The sequence below is a fragment of the Etheostoma cragini genome, chromosome 24, assembly GCF_013103735.1.
Source record: "Etheostoma cragini isolate CJK2018 chromosome 24, CSU_Ecrag_1.0, whole genome shotgun sequence".
Classification (NCBI taxonomy): Eukaryota; Metazoa; Chordata; class Actinopteri; order Perciformes; family Percidae; genus Etheostoma; species Etheostoma cragini.
Genome location: NC_048430.1, coordinates 7,228,408 through 7,247,383, shown reverse-complemented (window position 1 = coordinate 7,247,383; position 18,976 = coordinate 7,228,408). Strand labels below are relative to the sequence as shown.

The 18,976-nt window shown below is 39.4% G+C and overlaps 1 protein-coding gene across 7 annotated transcripts; it reads left to right on the top strand.

The window, feature by feature from the left end:
- The first annotated feature begins 807 nt into the window (after window positions 1-807).
- LOC117939615 (ATP-dependent RNA helicase DDX3X-like) lies at window positions 808-18,710 on the top strand. Of its 7 annotated transcripts, none has more exons than XM_034865072.1 (20): window positions 808-1,120; window positions 2,366-2,417; window positions 4,929-4,973; window positions 5,466-5,522; window positions 6,092-6,292; window positions 6,939-7,041; window positions 7,336-7,455; window positions 8,032-8,131; window positions 8,233-8,368; window positions 8,502-8,599; window positions 9,122-9,220; window positions 9,318-9,478; window positions 9,635-9,779; window positions 10,455-10,599; window positions 11,247-11,297; window positions 12,628-12,809; window positions 12,933-13,050; window positions 13,192-13,345; window positions 13,438-13,562; window positions 14,161-18,710. In XM_034865072.1, the coding sequence occupies exons 1-20, from the start codon at window positions 1,076-1,078 to the stop codon at window positions 14,238-14,240; spliced, it is 2,217 nt and encodes a 738-aa protein (XP_034720963.1). In that variant the 5' UTR covers window positions 808-1,075; the 3' UTR covers window positions 14,241-18,710. The 7 variants fall into 7 exon arrangements, with proteins under 7 accessions (XP_034720963.1, XP_034720962.1, XP_034720967.1 ...); XM_034865071.1 differs by having other exon boundaries at window positions 5,463-5,522; XM_034865073.1 differs by lacking the exon at window positions 808-1,120 and adding an exon at window positions 1,572-1,622 and having other exon boundaries at window positions 5,463-5,522.
- Window positions 18,711-18,976: the final 266 nt, after the last annotated feature.

Sequence of the window (18,976 nt, the reverse complement as noted above, 5' to 3'; positions counted from 1 at the left end):
TAATGACATTAAGTTGCACTATAAATTAAATATTGAAATATTTTATCTAAAAGACTTGTTACCTGGTTGTAGCTAACCATGACTCTATGTGGAATTTGCAATATGCAATATGGTCAAGACTACGTGCATTACTTTAGTAGTTTTTCCTTAATTTAGATTTGTTAATATTTCACATTTCTATCTCCCTAAATACCCGTGGTCAGTATTCTATCACATTTCGTGGAGTTATCTTGTCAAATGAATATGTAGGCTACATTTAATAGATTACTCTATTTCCATGTCTTGGTTTCTGAAAAAAATCATCACTCTGAAAAACTGTTGTGACATGGCAGTTACTTCTGTTTGGCTGCATTTTTAACTCTGCAACATTGTACAGCCCTGAAAACAGTTATATTGTAGGCTACATATTTGTTATAGTGCTTTTTCATTTGTCATTGTAATGTTTATATTCTGTTGCAGTAGATTACTTTGCTCTATTGTTTTCTTTTTATATGTTTATGAGAGTGAACTAAACCTTATTATAAACTTACCTTGGTAATATATCTCATTCTGATTCCAATTCTTACAGTAGGCCTATATGTGCCAACGACAACTTGTTTATTTGTTTCACACATAAATACCAATCACGTTGAAGAAATACTCTATAAAATACATGGGAAGGTGTGGTAGAATCCTTTAATATATATATTTACATATGAAAAGAAAACACACGCACATACACCCCCCCCCCCTCCCCCCCAAGGTAAAAAGTGTGTTGACATTTATTTTGACACAACCGGATGTTTTTTTCTGTTTTATTCAGGCTCTCTTAACCAGTGCATGACGGCTTCATCTCAGCTTCAGCTAAAGAGCAAACCGACATCAGCTGAGTTAGCCTCGTAGCAAAGGAATTTATCATCACGTAAAATTCAAGAATAGCATTTTACAAAGTTACATATTAGCTGTTACACTAATGAAATAGCTGCCATCTATCGTAACTACAGAAACACGGCAAAGGCTAAGGAGAAATAACAAACCCGGCAAACAAAGAGGTCCTTTTTTCAACGACAACATTTTTCCTCCATATTCAATAGTTATGAGTCATGTGGCCGTCGAAAATGTCCACGGTCTAGAGCAGCAGGTAAGCCGTGTCAGTTAAATGTGTCTTGTTGCTTCAGTTGATGAAACGTGTTATAACAGCAAGAATAAATATTAGCTCACCGGCTAGCCTAAAACACTGCTAACAAGATGCTATCGTGCTAGCTAGCGTTGGGTGCACTTCAATTCTACACTCGCATGGCCAAGAGTGGCCATGGGGCGGGGAACCAACCATACAATGTGGAATATGTAATTGGTTCTTCCGCATTTTCAACTGTTTGATTATATTTACGTGTGCTACACCAGAGTTGTCCAACATTATTTATGAAGGCCATGGTCTAGCTACTGGTGAATGCTTTAGAAGGTGGACAGAGACCCAAATTATCAATTTTGCCCGTGTGGTTCCATCGGCTTTCCCGTGTGAACATATGAAACGCACTCATTAACTATTATCTTCGCTGCGTTTCTCTTGCAGCTCGATACAATAATAAAATGGGAGCTATGCAGAGATGGAGCTAGCGGGTCGGACAAAAAAACAATGGGGGGTTTTGACAGTTTAGTCTACTGCCTTCCAGATCATACATGCATCGTTTATATTGAGAGCGTCCCGCTTTAAAAAAAAGAAAGAAGCTTATTTCTTCTGCGTCACTATCAACGTAATGTCTAGCTGTGTCCGACTGGTTAGACATGGATGGCAACAGAAAAGTACTGCATGTTCTCAGTTGATGTTATGGAAAGATCTACTTAGCAACATGTCTACAAGAGCATTGGATGCTCAACATTGGTATTGGATATCATTTTTATCAGTTAGGATGCACAAAAAAAAGCTGCAGTGCACTGTAATGTTATTATTTTTTTTTATTTTTCAAGGGGAATTTAATCCCTATTATGAGCAAAGTTAACTTAATGTTGCTGCAGTTTAGTAGAAATAGAGCATCCCATCCCAAAACCGAAATTCAGTTTATGGTAATAAAAGCATAAAATCTATACATTGCCTGAACAGCTGTTTGTTTCTCTGCTCAGAAAAAGCTAGTGGCACTAGCTGAAGCACGTGTGTGAGCAAAGCTTTTGCATTGCTTATTCTGATGGATAAACAAAACAAAAAAATACATAGTTTTCTTTAGTTTTAAAGTAGGCAGCAGGTTATGGTGTCACCTGCTGCAAGAAGAAGCATTCACACTCAAACACTTAGAACAAGGCATGATAGTTTGTTCTGCTGAAAATTGCTAAGTGGTGTTGGTGGTGGTGGTGTTGTTGTTTTTCTGACTATATGCTTTTGTTTTTTCAGCTCGCTGTCCTAGACTTGAGTGCGGCAGACGGACAAGGTGGAATACCTAACCGTAAGCAGCCTTTTAGAACTTCTCATCTTCTGAGACAATGTGCATAGACACCCACAAGCCTGAGCATTTTACCTCAGTCCACACGTAATAACCTATAATAATAAGGTCACAAACAAGTACTATTAATGGAATAAACTGGTAAGGACAGGAAAGCAACCAAGGGAATATTTTCAATCTTTTCTTTATTGATAAACACCAATAAAACTAATCTGTCCACTGCAGAAATGTAGTGCAGTTTAACCCTCTAAGACCTACATAAACACACTTTTGTCTTTGTGGGGGGGATAGGGGATCTCTAGGTGGAGATAGAGGGTGAACAGTATATCCCACATAGAAGTGGTGTAAATAATGTGAAAGCTGGGAACCTAATTAATCTGTGATGTAGCTGTTTCTAGTAAACATTGTCTTCTGGTTAGATGCCTATTCAATTTTGACATTTTAGAGTGTGTAAGGGACCTAGAACATTATAATGGACGTATATATTGGCCAGTCTAATGCTTAATCATGTCCAATGAACTGTTGCAGCATTTTTTGGGTTGATACAATGTGTAACCATTTGTGACTACCTGAGAATTTATGAAAAGGGGCAAAAGTCCCGCTAAAAATACCACCTTACGACACCAAGACCTTAAGGAAACACCATAGAAAAATCCATTTGTCTTATAAAAAACTTGTGATGTTAGATTTCTGTGAGAAGCCATACATTCTCTAAATGCCATATGTCTCTAGTTTGTGGTTGTAACATTTCATGAGGCTGTGATTATCGTAGAGGTCACAACAGGTCATTTTATACAGTGAGGTCAAGTTTCAGACAATGGTCTCACTACAATGGAATGGCTACTATGGGGGACTTACATCATTACGCATGAATACAAGTGGTCTCATATAATCCACTGGAGTCTCAGCTTTCCAGTCCCAGTTTGTTAAATTGCAATACTGTTTAGGGGCCTAAGTGTGCAATCATATTTAAATACACTATTTTTAGAATAGATGAAACATATGATGTATGACAAAAACTGCATGGGATTAGCATAAGTCGGCAAAGAGGAAACTAGTAGAGAACCCTTTTTCATTCAGATACCTTGAAGTGAGAGGTCAAGGGACCCCTTTGAAATGGTCATGCTGGTTTTCCCTTACCAAGATCTAGCCTAACTTCAGAGTAGTGGTGTAACGGACCATATCTGATCCTTGGCCCGTACGGATCAACACTCACGTTTTGGAAAGCATGTTAACCGCGGCCAATTGCAAAGTTTAACGTGTGTGTGCGTGCATGTGGTACAGGCCAAACGTTTGGACGCACCTTCTCATTCAGTGCATTTCCTTTTATTTTCATGACGACCATTTACATTGTAGATTCTCACTGAAGGCATCAAAACTGTTAATGAACACATGTGGAATTATGTACTTAACAAAAAAGTGTGAATTAACTGAAATTATGTCTTATATTCTAGTTTCTTTCAAAGTAGCCACACTTTGCTCTGATTACTGCTTTGCATATTCTTGGCATCAGTTGTGTTGTGCAAAAATCAGGTTAATACACAGCCAACAGCCCTATTGGACAACTGTTAGAATTCACATTATGGCAAGAACCAATAAGTAAAAAGAAACAAGTGGCCATCATTACTTTAAGAAATGACGGTCAGTTAGTCCAGAAAATTGCAAAAACTTTAAACGTGTCCCCAAGTGCAGTCGCAAAAACCATCAGGCGCTACAACAAAACTGGCTTACATGAGGACATTTTTTTGTCAAGTACATAATTCCATATTTGTTCATAGTTTTGATGCCATCAGTGATGATCTACAATGTGAATTGTAATGAAAATAAGGGAAATGCATTAAATGAGAAGGTGTGTTCAAAGTTTCGGCCTGTACTATATATCTATACACAGACACACACACACACACACAACACAGACGTGACTAAATAGTACTTTTACGTGAAACTGGTAAACGTCGTGATGCATTCAAAGTTATTGTAAAATACCCTTTTCTCATCTGTTTTTGTCGTTTAGCAGCCATTTACTGGTGAAAATAGGTTGTTAAACGTTATTGTCATTACGTTTTTAATAAATCATTTAAATCCCCCTCTTTTTTTGTGCTAGTTCAAAAGTTGATCCAATCCGCGGCTCGAGACTGTGATCTAAACCGTGAGTTTTGTGAGTTGTTGCACCCCTACATCGGAGCGTCATGGTTGGTTCCAATGATGCTTTAGACCTTCTACTCATGTGATACCAGTATCCCCACTCTCTAGCTAAAGAACCCAGCCTGCTGACAGTAATATGGGCTGGGTGCTTGTATGCTTCCGCAGGTCTCAGAGGGTTTCATTGACAAAAGAAAAACTAGGTGATAAGTTTGGAAATATGTATTGGATATCCATGGTTTCTAGCTTCAGATTTGCACCATAGATCAATTAAATTTTGGGGGTGCTTCAAAAGATTTTAATTTCAAATCAAGTCCTTCAGGTCTAATAATACATTAAATGATGTTGGACACTGTCTCTCTCTGTCTGCAGGGCGATATATTCCTCCACATTTACGGAACGACGCTTCCAAAAATGGTGTGTAGCATCATCAAGTTAAAGCTGTCCTGTGGAGTTTTCTTGTAAACAAGCAAAAAATTTAAGTTATGTTTACATTTAGTGTTACTCACCAACATACATTGTGTGAATCCTAGAGTGTATTTCCTTCCTCAAAACAATGGCAAAGCAGATTTGTTTTCTGAATAGCTTTGTTTCCGTCCATGCTAGCTAGCTAGCAGTCACCGTTTTCCGTGTCTTTACTGGTGCATCACTACGTTTCTTTGCACAAATACATAACTGCAGTCAGCTGTTGGTCAGGGGAATAGTGTGAAGACGGTGGCAGGATGTACATCGCGTCACCCGCATGCTTGTGTCAAAGTATGCATGGATAATACAAACGAAATGGGGACCCGCTTGAAAAGTCATCGCTGCATAATGATACTAGGGCTCAAAAACTCCACAGAGTACCTTATTAAGTTCAGTTGTTCATGATAAAAACCACAACTGAAACGTTGCCCTCCTGTCCAGCAGGAAATGCCTTTGCCGCTGGTCGACCTGGTGGCTACACCATTGCGCCCGCAGCCAACTGTAAGTTGCTCCATTTTGTTACCATGCACTGATATTCATTTTGTTCTTATAACATGTTATCACGTAACATTCCTTAATTTAGCATCAATCATCAGTATGTTCTCTGGTTTCCTCCTCTCAGTGAAGTGAAGAAAGGATATTAATTAGTGTGGGATCTTGATCACTTTTGCCTTAAGAATAAGAAATAAAATAGTCCGCATTCACAGCAGTGATCATATAAGCATATTATTGAAATGTACTCTTTAAAATCTATACTCAATTGATCTCATATTGCAAACCTATTTTGTTTGCTGATGTGAAATTCATTTATTTTACATTAAAATTGGAATAGAAAATAATTGCCGTTTTTAAATAGCTTCTATGTCATGTGATAGTTACTCTAAATATCCGAATAGTTGTATTACTACACTGGACAAATGAGACAAAGGGATGTTATGTATATGAATATTTCTATAAAAAGAATTTATATTTCGAATTAAAAATTTGCTAAATGTATTTTTTTAAGAAATGTCTATTAGGCCCCATTGACCGTTGTCGTGTTTAATCATTTTCTTTTTCTCCCTCTGCAGATGGTTGGGACGGGGGGCGCAACAACTTTGTCAATGGCTACCATGACAACCGCATGGCTGGCAACACGTTTAACCGTGGCCCGCCACGCATGGAGCGGGGCCGGGGTGGCGTCGGAGGAGGTTACCGTGGGAACAGGGGCGGAGCTTTCAACCCCATCAACCCACCACAGCCAATGGCCTTCGGTTGCTATGAAAATAAAGGTGGGATTTTATTTTACTACACCAAACTTCAAAACTTTTTTCTTCAATTGTTCATGATCTGTTCTGCAGATAACATGGCCTCAGTTTCTTTTAAAGGTCCCATGACATGGTGCTTTTTACATGCTTTTTATAAAGACCTTAGTGGTCTCCTAATACTTTATCTGAAGTCTCTTTCCCAAAATTCAGCCTTGCAGAATTACGGTCAGTAGAGCAACAATGAGCTTTCTTTAGTATGTGCATTCCTAGGTCTGTAGCTTTAAATGCTATTGGGGGGGGGGGCCTCATGGTTTGCAGAGACATCAGAAAGAGAGAAATCATGGCTTGCGAACAAGTCATGTCGTGTCTTTGTCATGGGTGGACCAAATTCTCTTATGACGTCATAAGGAGCAAGATTGCAAGGGCTTGGTTTACACCTATTTCTAGCCATTGGGGGACTATAGGCAGGCTGGGGGAACTCATGTATATGTTAAACTTATAAAGGGAAGTTTTCATGCCATGGGACCTTTTTTCTATTTTCTTTTTTTTCTTCTTTTTTAAGGAAAATAAACTACTTTATTTGTTTCACCCTGTACTTGCATCTATCATTCATCATGCAGTTTATCTATGCGGACGTACTTTACGATAGTTTTGTTCATTCACCTGTCAGACGCAGGCGGCTGGAACACTGCTAAAGACTCGTATGGCAGTTTTGGCAACAACCGAGGGAAATCTGCATTCTTCAATGACAGAGGCAATGCTAACAGAGGGAGGTAAGGAGATGAGAAACAGAGATAGACTAAATAACTACTATCACAGGACTTTTTTTCTTTTCTTAATTCTTTGTCACTGTACTACTGAAACAACTTGAGGTTGAGGTGCCATATTCACAATTCACTACTGCCCCTGGCCTGTTGGCGAGCTAGAAGCAACAAGGACTGCAGTGTGGCTATTCTGCAAATGCAAAATTCACTGTATAAAATTTTAAACTGCAGTCGTCTAGAGTAGTGTAATTCGGAGAATTGGGAAACCATTCATCTTGCATCATTGTCTTTTTTTGAGCTCAGGTTTGACCATGGTGGATTTGGTGGTGGTGGAGGAGGAGGAGGAAACAACCGATGGGTGGAGGAGTCCAGGGAAGAGGGAGACTGGTCCAAACCAACACCACGTAACGAACGCCTTGAACAGTAAGTCTATGCTTTTCACTGAACGAAATATCGGGGAAACTGTTTGTGAGGGATGGTAAAAATTTGTCTGGTTTATTCTGAAAGCATGCATCATGATTCAATGAATAGACTGTAAAATTGACATTCGACAATTTATGACTAATTGTTGGGGTTTCACTGGGTCTCTTATCCTATGGTAACTTCTAGAAATCTGCCAAATAATCGAACAGCAGTGAGTGATATTCCTTTAAGATTACAATAATTTTATCAAAGAAAGATGTATTCAATTGGGTTCTTCAATTATGGGGAAAAAATAGAAAAAAATGAAATTCCTCTTGGAACTTTTCCCTTTCAACTTTTCCAATGCCCCTTCAGAACACAAGACAAAATAAGAGTATACCTGCAAAAATGCTACATGCGAAATAATCTTTTTTCTCGATGACATTGTTTTTGTGATCGTTAGAAGCTGAAATCTAAATCCCAATCAAAATTCGATTTAGCCCTACTATTTAAAGACATATATTGTTTTTGTTTATCGCATAAGTGTATTTATTGTTAATCATTGTTAAATTGCATGTCTTTTCTCCTGCTATGCAGCGAGTTGTTCTCCGCCAGTAACACCGGGATTAACTTTGAGAAATACGATGACATTCCTGTTGAGGCCACAGGACAGAACTGCCCTCACCACATTGAAAGCGTAAGTTTACTGTAAACTCGGGATCCAACAATATTACATTATATATCAACGGCATGATTACTTTCAACTGCTGTTTTTGTAATTGTGTTTTGACTGTGTAGTTCCAAGATGTGGACATGGGTGAGATTGTCATGGGTAACATTGGTCTGAGTCGCTACACCAGACCGACCCCTGTCCAGAAATATGCCATTCCTATTGTCAAGTCAAAGCGAGACCTCATGGCCTGCGCACAGACAGGTAGAACACACGCATACAGTACATCTTATCTCTGGCGATAAAACAAAGTGATATATTGTCAGAGTCATAATACTATCAAAGGATGACTGTTGAATGCACATGGAGATGGATGAGTTTGGCTTTGTGTCTGTAGGTTCTGGGAAGACTGCAGCGTTCCTGCTGCCGATTCTCAGCCAGATCTACACCGATGGACCAGGAGAAGCTCTCAACGCAGCTAAAGCATCTGGACAGGTAAGAAAAAAATAAGAGCACTTTATTTAGTATTTTATTTGTTCTAAAATGGACTATAAATGCACTGATCAATACTAAAGAAAGTATTTCTTTTAGATAAGAAAAAATGTATTTAGTGTATTTACCAGCTATACAACAGAAACACTAAATGCAGTTGTTAGATGAATGCACTCCACAAGTAATTGGCTAATTGTAGATAGTAGACAAGACCACAGTTACACAATATGGTACATAGCTTCCCCTGGGAATCAGGCAAAGATACATTATCAGAAAATCCCTATGTCTGAATAGTAATAGGCCAAAAGTATTGCACAGGAACAAACAACAATTAAAGAAAAGTCATAAAAAGTTTTTTTGTCTTAGATTTATATTGTGATGTCCCCCAGGTAGGGATCCACTGGCCTAGGAAGTCCTGATAAGTGTTGACCTGTACTGTGAATGTCAGTGCCCACAATTTAGTTAAACATGGTTTCTGTGAATCAAACACATGTTTATGAATGTGTTGTTGTCATTGTTTTACAGGAGAATGGGAAGTACGGGCGTCGTAAGCACTTCCCCATCTCACTGGTATTGGCTCCAACCAGAGAACTGGCACTGCAGATATATGATGAAGCCAGGAAGGTATATAAACACACACACTCATACACACAGGCAAGCATGTAATTCTAAGAAACTTTTACCCATGTATATCTTCTAACTTTTTTGTTTTTGTCTGTAGTTTTCCTACCGTTCCAGAGTGCGTCCCTGTGTTGTGTATGGAGGAGCAGACATTGGCCAGCAGATAAGAGATCTGGAAAGAGGCTGCCACCTGCTGGTGGCCACACCTGGAAGACTGGTGGACATGATGGAGAGGGGCAAGATTGGACTAGACTACTGCAAGTAAGACATGGACAGGAGGAGGGAGCGAAGGATAAAGTTAGGGTTTTCCCTCATGGACTGGTTCAATTTAATGATATTACTGTTTTTTTAGAATGAGATGAATATGATATAATTGCATTTCACTATACATCTTCCTCTGTTTCTTCTTCACTTCAGCTACCTGGTCCTGGATGAGGCAGATCGTATGTTGGACATGGGATTTGAACCACAGATAAGACGCATCGTTGAACAGGACACCATGCCGCACAAAGGCATCCGACAAACCATGATGTTCAGCGCAACCTTTCCTAAAGAGATCCAGGTACAGTTGCAATACTCTTTTTAAAAAAAAAAAAAAAAAAAAAGAAGGAAAAATCTGGCATGGGCTTTCCCCTTAAATATGCTTTTGATAAGCTTTTGTTTTGCATTGTTGTAGTATTACAAAAAATAAAATAAAAAATGTATCTTTTGCTGTAGCCAGAATATAAAGGTCACTTACAAGAGTGAAGTCTTTGCTACATTCACATAGCTTTAGGGGCTCCGGCAAAAACGCTAGTCCTCTCATTTGTTTTTATGGGGGATGTGGGTTTAGGTTGCAGGGGGGTGCTGGGGGAAAAGAAAACAACGGCACAAAGTCGAAACGGATATCATTTTTGAAGTAACAACGTCACGCTGTGGTAACCAATCATGTAATCTCATCAAATAATTGTTGTAATTATAAAGTCAAGTTGTGCTACATTGGAGGGTCAAAATGCACAACAGGGCGTCAGACGAATGGGCAATTTAATTGACATTTCCTCTTCCCCGTACAACCCTGCGCCATGTCGCCAGAGCCCTGAGGCTAGGTGCATGCAGCCTTACTGAAAGAAGAGCAAAGAAGGGTTTATAGGCAATAATGTCAGTAAACGGTACCGGAATTAAAACCTGTACAATTACAATTTTGTTTGCTTAGCCAGTGCTAAAAATGTATTCATACACATTTCTGCTCCATTTCCAGATCCTGGCCAGGGATTTCCTGGAGGACTACATCTTCCTGGCAGTGGGCAGAGTGGGTTCCACCTCAGAGAACATCACTCAGAAGGTTGTGTGGGTGGAGGAGAGCGATAAGCGATCTTTCCTCCTGGACCTGCTCAGTGCTACAGGTGAGACAGTCACATAACAATAACAGCTTTTTTTAAAAGATTACTTAACACTTACACACACACAATGTGGTGTTTTTATTTCCCCGATCCTTTTGCCATTATCATATTGTCGTCTTCCCATCTCAGCCAATACATTCTTGTGTCTCATGTGAAGCACAATGTTATTCCATACAATGTAAACACCCTTTGTTTGATAATGTTCAGAACTTTCACAAAATCAACTTTGGTACTTAGTGAAAAGGTCCAAAATTGATATTCCAGGGGAAGGGTTTAGAAAATCTGCTTTTAATTCCTGAAACATGCTCAAAATGTTCTGCCTTGTCCTTTAGCAGAAAAACCTGAAGCAAGTTTCCTCAAACTACACATTATTTTCTCAGTAAGGCACTAGGTAGGATGTTCCATTAAAATAAATGCCATTTTCACTCCGTAACTTTCAACAAATATGTAATATTCCCTCCATTTACTGTAGAAATACATTCATACACTTTTGTTTTTGAGAAAATAAGCCATTTTCTGAAGTTAGTGAAACAAATGTTGTGAAATGAGGCAAACCTTGGGTACATCAGGAACACCAAGCATACAGAGTTGGTTTCATACTGATTGAGTGCAGTTGACATGTTGGTGGTTTGATGTGGTTTTATCCAAAGTCATCCCCAGCGAGGTACAGGACAATTCTGGAGACAACATAGAGAAACCTGGTAAGATCCTCAATGGGGAAATTTGTATCTGTCATTTCATATATTTAAAATAATTTTGCTTGCCCTTAAATGTTCTTCTCTGTGGACGGACACTCCTTTTTGTTTTTCCAGTAATTTTTGGTTCTGTGTACCATTTCATCGGTTCGGTTTGCTAAGCTTACATCAAACATGCCTGTTGTATTTTCTTTTCTTAGTTTTTCAAAGGTTTTTTTTTTTTGTGGCATCTTTTATGTACAGTATGTTGCTGTGGTGTCTTCATATCAGACCCAACGCCTTGATGGAGAGAGTTTGGTTATGTAGTCGTCTCAACAGCTAACGAGTGGATACAAATGTGGGCTAATGTCCTCCTCTCTATTATCAGCTAACTATGTTCATGGAACATTGAGGAAGAACTCAAATGACCAAACTCTTTCCATCAGTGGCTCTAGTCACAGTGCCTGCACAACAACACAGTGCTGCTGATACTGTTAGCTATTGGTTTTTTGTAATAATTTTTTTTCCCACACTGCACTCCTTGTTGCTTGTTGCACTATTCTGTTAATGGAAAAATGTACTGTTTTCAATGTGAATCACACCAGGGACATAAACAGCCCTGCCGGTAGAGTTATAACCTGCTGTAAGAGTAACTGATGATTAAATTATACACGGAAGGATTTGCATCTCTAGGTTGTCAGGGTGATGCAATATATTTTGTATCTACAACTCTTCTTCTTTTTTTTTTCTTCTTTTTTGAAATTGCAAGTGAAGGAATACAATAAAGAAAGATGGTGAATTTTCACTCTGTACATTTTGACTAAAAGGATTTTTAATTATTTTTTGCCAGCTCCAGATGTTGTTTCCCCTGACGATTACACCTAATTACGCTTCTTGAAAAAGATTGTGACTTTGTCAAAAATGTCAGATTGGGTCCCATCAAATTTGATCAAAGTGTCAAAAAGCTACTTGCAAGCTGACATCAATGTTTTGTTGAGGATACAATTTGATCGGTCTGAAACCTATTTTTGTCATGTCATCAGAAATCCCTAAGAATCGGAAGGTCATCTGATGTGTTTATTCGTTCAGTGCAAGAAATCTCCTCAACAAAAAACCAGTGTGATGCTTCATATGCGTTCACTTTTGCATAGATTCTAATCTGCACTCAAAGATAGTTCCTCATGATTTTTGGTGACCCCCTGAACTTTCTCTGAAGTATTTCAAGTCTAAGGTTTGGAAACCGAAAAACCCTGCTGCAAGTTGAAATCGGCTTTCTGTGTCGTACATTTAGTGACCACCCAGATTATACACTCACCTTAATGAATAACCTCAGGTGTCTTTTCTCTCGGTTCATCAGGTAAGGACTCGTTGACTCTGGTTTTTGTGGAGACCAAGAAAGGCGCGGATGCCTTGGAGGACTTCCTGTATCGGGAGGGCTACGCCTGCACCAGTATCCATGGCGACCGCTCCCAGAGAGATCGAGAGGAAGCCCTGAGCCAGTTCAGATCAGGAAAATGCCCCATTCTGGTGGCCACAGCGGTCAGTAAAAATTAAAATAGAACTTATTAAAGAATCTTTTACTGCCCAAGTGAACAGTATCACTATATGTAAACATGTTTCACAGTTCGAACGACTTTTTTTCTCTGTTTTGTACATACTCAGGTAGCAGCTCGGGGTCTGGACATCTCCAACGTGAAACATGTCATTAACTTTGACCTGCCCAGCGATATAGAGGAGTATGTCCACCGTATTGGACGTACAGGACGAGTTGGAAACCTAGGTAAGACTACAACTAACGTCAGTCAATGGTATTGACTGACGTTGGTCGTGTCATGTGTGTTCCATAATCTAAAATGGGGACTGACTCTTTTTTTTTTAACTTACGATTTACTGCTAATTTTTATTTCTTTGTTACCTGCAGGGCTTGCCACATCATTCTTTAATGATAAAAATGGGAACATAACTAAGGACCTGCTGGACATTCTGGTAGAGGCCAAACAAGAAGTTCCCTCATGGCTTGAGAGCCTGGCCTATGAACACCAGCATAAGAGCAGCAGCAGAGGACGCTCTAAGAGGTATACGTCTTATAAGCCCACCAACGGTGTTGTCCAAATGCAGTCGTTGACTTTGTATTTGATTTAAACAATGGATTTGATTATGCCACCAGGTTCGCTGGTGGTTTTGGAGCACGTGATTATCGTCAGACGGCTGCCGGAGGCACCGCTGGAGGGTTTGGAGGACGTGGAGGTCGTAACCAGGCAGGACATGGTGGAACCCGCGGGTTTGGAGGAGGTGAGGCTCTTGTAGACATAGCTACTAGTGTGTTATAATGAACTCTAGTCTTGAATTGCCAGACCCTCCTCCACAGCGCCACGGAGGAGGGCCTGGTTAGTCCGCACAGCATTCTGGGATGGGAGATAAACCTGCTCTGGTTTATTGGTATTTCTTTAAACCAATCACAATCCTCTTGGGCGGTGCTAAACGCCGGACAGAGCCATGGTACCGCTGCAAAATAGCCTCGGGAAGGATCTTGTTTTGGTGGAACGTGTACGTTCAAAGGTTGTTTTAATTGGGCAACAGAAAACTCTGATTGGACAGATAGTCTAGCTAGCTGTCTGGATTTACCCTGCAGAGAACTGAGGAGCAGTTAACCATAGTCCTCATAATCAACCTGAGTTTAACATTACAACACAAAAAAAGCGGAAGGTAACCAACATCCGGCCAAAAAGTATGGTATCCGGAAGAATATCTGGCGGCACCGGAGCAATCCCGGAAGTGGAACATCGTTGATATAGACTAAGTGAACTGCAACCTGACTTGGAAGTTTCTTGTTACTTTTAGCTCATTTTACTTAAACATTGCATTTTCTGCTCTGTTTCTTCCCTTTCAGGTGGTTTTGGTAACTTCTACACCAGCGACGGCTACGGAGGGAACTACTCACACTCTCAAGTAGACTGGTGGGGCAACTAGGTTCCTTCTTTCCCCTTTACTCGTCCCTCTTTCTTCTTCTCACAGATTCCTCCTTCCCTTCTTCACACTTGTCTGGACCTTATCCATCTCCTCCCCTTCATTAACCCAAAGAACACACGTGCATGTTATTAAACTATTTATACTCATTTATATAACCTTCCTTCCATCCCTATGCACTCAGATATTTTAATTCTTTTCCTTTACCTGTCCTTTCCATCTTCACCTTTGTCTTTAATGTCCCCCATCTTTTCTTCTTTCTTAATTTTTGGTAAATCTCACCTCTTACGATAGGCCACAGCATAAAGGGATTTCTTCAATTTCATTTGGTGTAAAATAGTAGCTTACCTAGCTACCAGTTAGCACCATTGTTGAGTTTCAGTAAGGACATTTTGAACTATTTTCCCTCTGTGGCAAGTGCTTGAAGGAAAAATAACCAATTGAATTAAAGTTCTAGGTGTTTTTTGTTTTTTGAACCCCCTAAGATTAGATGGGCATTTAAGATTTACAGTTAGTTGGTTCTACAAAACGCCTGTAGAAAACCTGGGGGAAAATCACGTTTTTTTTTCACTTGAGTTTTGGCTTCATTTTGTTTTTGTCTGCATTCACCCAAAGCCAGCCAGGCGTCTTGTGTACCTCCACACGTCATCTTTGTATCACGCATGGCCATGTTGTAAATCACCGGCCAAAACCTTTTTCTAAAATATAGCGCAGAGATTGGCAAGATGTCTAATCTGAGCAAGATATGTCTGCATATAAATTCAAAAAAAGGAACTGGCTGAATCCTCCTTTTATTTACTTAAAAGCGGCCACAGAAACAGAACATTTTTGGTTTTCTTTTCACCTTTTTAAAAGAAGTCTTGATTTACAGAGATTTGAGAAAGATGTCTAACAAAGACTGAAGGGACTAGGCTGGACAAACTGAAACACCCAGCCAATGGGACGCCAGCAGACGTTGTCGCCCATTAGCAATGATGCTAGCAAGCAAGCATTTTTCTTTGTTTGAAACTAAACATAATAGAGGATCATTTGTTTCTGTACTGTGCCTTTTTAAGAATTTGAACTTTGCCTCTTATTTCCGTTGTTTTAATTGCCATGATACGTACATACGTGGCTACAAGTATTGGCCAACTGTGACAAAAAGTGTATTTAATGTCATGTATGGGTTTAAACGTGTTTTTCTTTATTTATATTTGGAAGGAAACAAACTAGGCTTGAACTAAATCAAACCTTGGCAAAAAAAAAATCAAAAACTGCAATGAGAAAACTCAAAGCAATTCCTTGTCTGTTTATTGGAGTTCAAATTCGTCAGTAGACGAATGACCTATGTGTGACCTATATGTCACATATATCTAAAGCTCTGGTTTGAGCATTGAGTTTGAGTTTCTCAAAGGCATCTTGTCACTAATTGTTGGGTCATGTTACGTCAGTTACAGAGCCACTGAGAGAGAGTTTGACCTTGGCGGGCAGCAGCAGTCATTTTATCTCATGTTAATTCTCTTACCATTCAGACATGTAGTTGACATGTGCCAGAAGTCTTTGGTCTCTCCCAGTGAGCATTTCATAAATGTTTCCAAGCATAGCAATTATTTCAAGGTCAGTGCTCTTGGATAATATTGGCCAAAAAAATGGTCTTTTCCGAATATGACAATTATCTATGCTATGAACTAGGAAAGCATGTGACCATATCCAGCAATGATGTGAGTAATGCTACAACCTTTCTACAGTGTAGACTTTAAAACCACTACATGGCTGCTGCTGAAAACAACAGTTAACCAAAGGTGGCTGTTCAGCTGACTCTTAGTGCCACCATGCTTTGGGAAACAGGCTCCGCTTCCACCACAAACATTGAACCCCTTGTTGCCAAAAGCTTCTTTCAGGGGGGATACACAACTTAAACGCTTAAGAGTTCAAAAGTTTCTCGCTCACTCTATCCTGGAGAGTTGCATGAAGAGTCTTCTCTAAAATAAGTCATTCCAGTTTATTCGTTAAGTCAAGATCTGTCGGGGTCGGCGACAAAAGTAAAGACTTGGATAATCTAGCCTAACCCATTTCACAGCAGGGACAGCTCAATTCCAGCCGTGTCCATAGGACTGGCATTGCTTACTTGGATCATGTATTGAAGGTTGTCGATTTTACCCAAACTGTGCCTGCACCTTGTGATTAGTTGACGTGTGACGCCATCTTCTTTATTCATATTTTAGTACTTTTTTTTTCTTACACACCAAATATAACTATGTAGCTTGTGCTTAAGATTTGCATACACTCTCATTCTTCCCATTCATTCAACACGTACAAGCCCATTATGTTCTATTTTCTATGCCACTTCTGTCTGTATGTCAGGCTGGTGTTTGCTGCACTTTGGCTAACACTTTAGCTCTGCTACGAATGTTAAAAAGACAACTAGCGCATAGCACAGTAAGATACAGGGCCGGTAAAGTGTGCTAATGGAAAATTGGCACAACAGAACTGAAAATCTTTGGCTACAACATGTAAGAAGATCACATGATATTTTATTTGGTCATGTAATCAATGCCTGATCCCTGGTTAGCCCGACTCAGCCCTGCTGTGAAACCAGACATCCATGTTTTATCCCTGATTGAACTTCTAAAAGGAACTCCGCTGTACATTTGGACGGTTCAGTGGTAAAATTCCAATCCCCCACTGTGTTAATTAGCAGCAGAATAAGACAAAAAAATGCTCTGCTGCTACCTGGTGGGAAAATTGTTGATTTACGTCAGGGTCTTAATTGTTTTTGTTTACATGAACATTTTTAGTGAAGTAAAATATAGATTAAATGTAAATAGTGCAACTCTTCTTCACACAAAAGAGAAGAATCTCCCCTGAAAAAGAATGTGAATTACAAGTGAAAAAACACTTGTGTAGAAAATCACGTTTGATCACTCGACGTCGGACCAGGCAGTGTCTGGGAAGCCTAGCTTAGTGGGCAATTTGAACATGGTCGGCAGGTTAATTATTTAGAGATATTATTTACAGAAAGTACGTGTTTACACATGCCAAAACCTATATCGGGAATTGATTTACAAATAAATGCTCACGAGGCAGATTCCCTCAAATTGCCCACTGGCTTTGACAAATGACAAGGCGGGACCAAGACAATAAAACATATGCAAGTGTTGTTGTTTTTTGGTCAAGGAGTTAAAAATGCCGAGCAAATAGATACAATTCTACAGCAGGCTTTTGTTATGTTAGAACTCAAATATTTTGCTGTCACCTATGATTTTTAGACCACTTTTTTTTTAATCAGAGGTGGTGTTTGTGTCTATCAGTTTCCCTCGAGTACAGTTTGTAGGGAGTTTGGGGAAACTAGTTGGCTTTGACATCAGTTTTTGACGTCTTTCAGGCTGAGTAATGCTGGAGGACTCAGGATTCAAGCAGACTTTATCTCACTAAGCCCGTTTCACCTTCTAGTGGTTATAATGAGGGGCCAGTTTAAAGAGAGGCTACGTACAAGGACAGTTGATATAGGATGCAATGATGCAACATGTCCAACTGCTCCCCATGATTACTTCCAAACAAACCATAAATCGAAAATGAGTAAATAAGTTTGCATTATCTTTCAGCTGTGTTGGATTAACTGTCTTTGTAGCACAGAGCATTGTCTTGTCGCTGTTGTTCAACTTGCACTCAAATTCAGGCTAAACTACTGTAAACACCAGTTAAAACAGCGATTTAATTGTTGACCAAAACTGTTTTTGAGGTGTCCCAATAGATGATTTTAGCACCATTTTTGGAGGCCATGATATTAAAATCACACATTTTAATTTCTCCTGCAGCAATGGTGGATAGCCTCTATCTTAGAGAGAGCTGTTGCTTCTCAGTTTGAAGGAATAACCAGCAAGAAGATACAATTTAGTAACAGGACAATAAGTTAAGCTAAGTTGAAGATAACATTGCAAATGACAATCAATTATGAAGAATTTGCTTAGGTCAATACACACTTTACACAGCAACACAACTCTTGTTAACAGTCTTCGGGACACCTCTACATGTAGGGGTTTTCTAAAACAGCTGTCTCGTTGGCAGTAGTTTTATAACTGTAAAATTTAAAACAATGAGGAGACAGATTTGCACAGGCAGACGACTGAAGCATGTTACCTTCCAGTTACACTCTTGGATTTTGTTACAGTCCAACTTTTAAATATTGACTGAATAGCAATTTGAATGTTTGACTGAATTGTCTACTGATCGTCTTATGTTCCTATGTGGGACGAGACGGCTGTTGCCAACCAGAAACTTTTTAGTAGTAATGTAAAGTATGCTTAAATGCTGTTTTTGCTGCCAAAATTCAAAGGCATACTTTTTTCCAGAAGGACACACAGTGAGGTTAAGCCAGTGGAATGAATTTGGTTCAGTGTGTAGACATTGCTGTGCCTTCTAACAGCCACTAGGGGGCAGATAGAATAACTGTGTTTAAAGGAAGAAACACCTGTTCATTTCACATGCTGTGATTAAAAAATGCTTGAAATTGCTGATATACAACAAAATATGAGCTAATTGTTGACTGCTGATAGTGCAGAAAGAAATGTGTGTTTTACAGCAGGGAGTCATGGAAGGTAAAATTTCCGTTTACCTTTACATCTTGTTTGTAGAACAATCTTGTCTAGTAGTGTTCAAAATACGCACATATATATGCAATTTACTTAAGTGTTTTTCTAGGGCCGACAGATTTGATCTGTCAGCTGAAATTACCATTGAAGTGTGTTGAAGCAACACCC

Bases quoted from the DNA above. Each gene is read 5' to 3' on its own strand.
- LOC117939615 (XM_034865071.1), top strand. From the start codon at position 1,076: ATGAGTCATGTGGCCGTCGAAAATGTCCACGGTCTAGAGCAGCAG. The intron at 5,523-6,091 runs GTAAGTTGCTCC...CTCCCTCTGCAG, and splicing joins CATTGCGCCCGCAGCCAACT to ATGGTTGGGACGGGGGGCGC. The intron at 11,298-12,627 runs GTAAGATCCTCA...TCGGTTCATCAG, and splicing joins AGACAACATAGAGAAACCTG to GTAAGGACTCGTTGACTCTG.